At 41.8% G+C, this 2337-nt stretch overlaps 1 protein-coding gene across 1 annotated transcript in view; it reads right to left on the bottom strand.

Moving 5' to 3' along the window:
• The window catches only part of LRP6 (low density lipoprotein receptor-related protein 6), a gene marked incomplete at its 5' end in the record, with an annotated part of 47254 nt that overhangs the window by 16416 nt on the left and 28501 nt on the right, over positions 1-2337 (bottom strand). Inside the window, 2 exons of the mRNA XM_010135288.1 lie at positions 710-900; positions 1094-1305. Of these exons, the coding sequence (XP_010133590.1) occupies positions 710-900; positions 1094-1305 (403 nt within the window). The remainder of the gene's footprint in view (positions 1-709; positions 901-1093; positions 1306-2337) is intronic.

Here is a 2337-nt window from a genome sequence, read left to right as displayed (position 1 = left end):
CTCTTTCCCAAACCAATTCAGCCTTCCAAAACAACGGAACACTGTTCCCTATTTCACTTTTTTCATGTATTGTTGTTAGGTTATTGTTCTCCTTTATGCGTTAAGTGAGCTGAATCAGCTCCTACAGGAGGTCAAACAAGCAGCATAACCAACCTCAAGGAGCAGGCAAAGGGAATTCCATAGCTCGAAGAGGGAGGTTTTGCCTTTTGAGAACAGACAGATGTTAGATCTGCTCTAAACTTCTCACATCATTTCACCGTATCACCCCCAATGACAGGTACATAAGTCACCTACACACATGCTGTGTGTAACTCTGCAGGAAAGATTTTTCCATTAACAGGAAACTTTCCTCTGATTAACACATTACTGGCACCAAAACCGACGCCTTAAAAACAACCCTCTCCCGCCCCTTCCCAAAACTGCTGCAATTTATTTGTGAACTGACTTTGGGAAACCATACCAAGGCCTTGCAGTGAGAAACTGAAGTAAATACCATGTGTAGGAATTAATAATGCAAATCACAGATAGAGGCATGAGACTGTAAAGGCATGCTGCATGAATCATGGACATTCCTTGGCTGGGAATTTAGGGAGCAATCAGAATCACAGTGCAGACTGTTTATAGTAGGAAGGAGAAGACGACACCTTTCTCTGCATTTCCCCACACCCACATCATACAAATGAATCACTGAATTAAAGTGCTACTCTACCTGAAAGGTCACTGCTTTCAATTCTCCGCAGGTCTGAATCAGCCCAGAACAGCTTGCCTAGCTGGCTGTCAATAGCTAAGGCTACGGGCTTGCTCAAACCGCTGAAAAAAAGGACCTCTCGTTCAGTTCCATCCAACGCTGCTCTCTCAATTTTAGGAGACCTTTCCTGTAGGTTGGTGAAATACATGTATCTGCAACAGGAGCAGTTAGAGGAGAAAAAGTTTATTTGATCTTTCCACATTTTCGCTGTATCACCAAGACATCTTAACAAATGTCAAAGATGTTTTTATTCTGACAAACAGAATCCAACCTGCAGCAAAAACCCAATCTGATTTTCAAGACCTTCAGCCTGAATTTTTCCGTATCGCTATTTCAGCTACATACCCTTTCTCTGGATTCACCACAATGGCCCTGGGCCTATCTTGATCTCCTCTGAGCACCACTCCCAAGGGTCTCCCATCCAGGCGTGTCACATTGATCACATTAGTAGCTTCGCAGGTCCAGTAGATATAGCGGCTGTAGATGTCAATGCTCAGGTCATAAGGTTGCATATCTAGGTTCTGATTGGGAACTGGACTTGTCACAACAGTGAGGCTCTACAAAGGAAAGAAAAACAACCCACAGAAGAGCATTTAATCTGATCTAATATGAGTAATTTTATTTGTTATGGATACGCCACATCAAACTACTGCTCAGGAAAAGGTGGCAGCCAAAAGACTACCTTAACAGTAAGGAGACACCCAGGTTCAGTTGCCCCACCAACACCTTCAATCAGATACAGACACTTAGTCCTGACAGTTTGTTGTAATACTAATCATATAAGTTGGTTGCAGCTCATAAGACTTAGCAAGTTGGACCAGTAAATCCAAACCATCTCTATGTTAAGATTCAGGGTCAGCTTCTGATTTTCTCTGCTTTCTTGGCAACTAAGTTCGGTTCAGAGACCCAAATCCAGCACATTTAGCACTCTACAACAGAAACACATCATCACTAACTCCTAAAGCAGCAGCTGAACAGATAGAAGCACAGCCAAAGTGAGGCCAGACAGCACTTGAATTTCTTACCTTGTTCTTCTCCATCATCGCTGCCATCACACTTGGGGGATGTAATATAAGGATAAATAAGAAATGGGAAGGCAACATTGCCAACAGACAGTGACGTTATAGCATTTCCATCTAACACCTTCCTGCTTCAAAATTCTTGTCTTCTACTGGTCCACACCTCTGGAGATCACGTGCCTTTTTTTTTTTAATTTTTTTTTTAGAAAGAAACTGCATAGCCTCCCTATAGTGAGAGGTGAACCTAACTGACATCCTTCATGAACTTTTCAAAAACTCTGAAGAGGACTCCTAATTCACAAAAGCCAGCCATAGACAGTCTTCTTGGAAAACCTCATACTTTTAAGGTGAGCAGCCTCTACGTTCTCACCTCCAAGTTAAACTTCACCAGAAAATTTGCCTAAATTTATTTGGCTTGTCACCTCTATGAAAGGGTGTGCCTACAAGTCTTACATTTGTTTATTCTGCTGAAGCTGGCAAAAACTTGGTGCCTTTGATGGGTTTGGGGTGTTAAATTATTTAAATATACCAAAATTAAAATCATTGCTAAATTAAGACTTAAGGTTGAGG

This window comes from Buceros rhinoceros, unplaced genomic scaffold (genome assembly GCF_000710305.1).
Source record: "Buceros rhinoceros silvestris isolate BGI_N320 unplaced genomic scaffold, ASM71030v1 scaffold37084, whole genome shotgun sequence".
In the NCBI taxonomy this organism is placed as follows: domain Eukaryota; kingdom Metazoa; phylum Chordata; class Aves; order Bucerotiformes; family Bucerotidae; genus Buceros; species Buceros rhinoceros.
The sequence above is the reverse complement of the archived record's forward strand: the minus strand, read 5'-3'. Positions and strand labels throughout refer to the sequence as shown.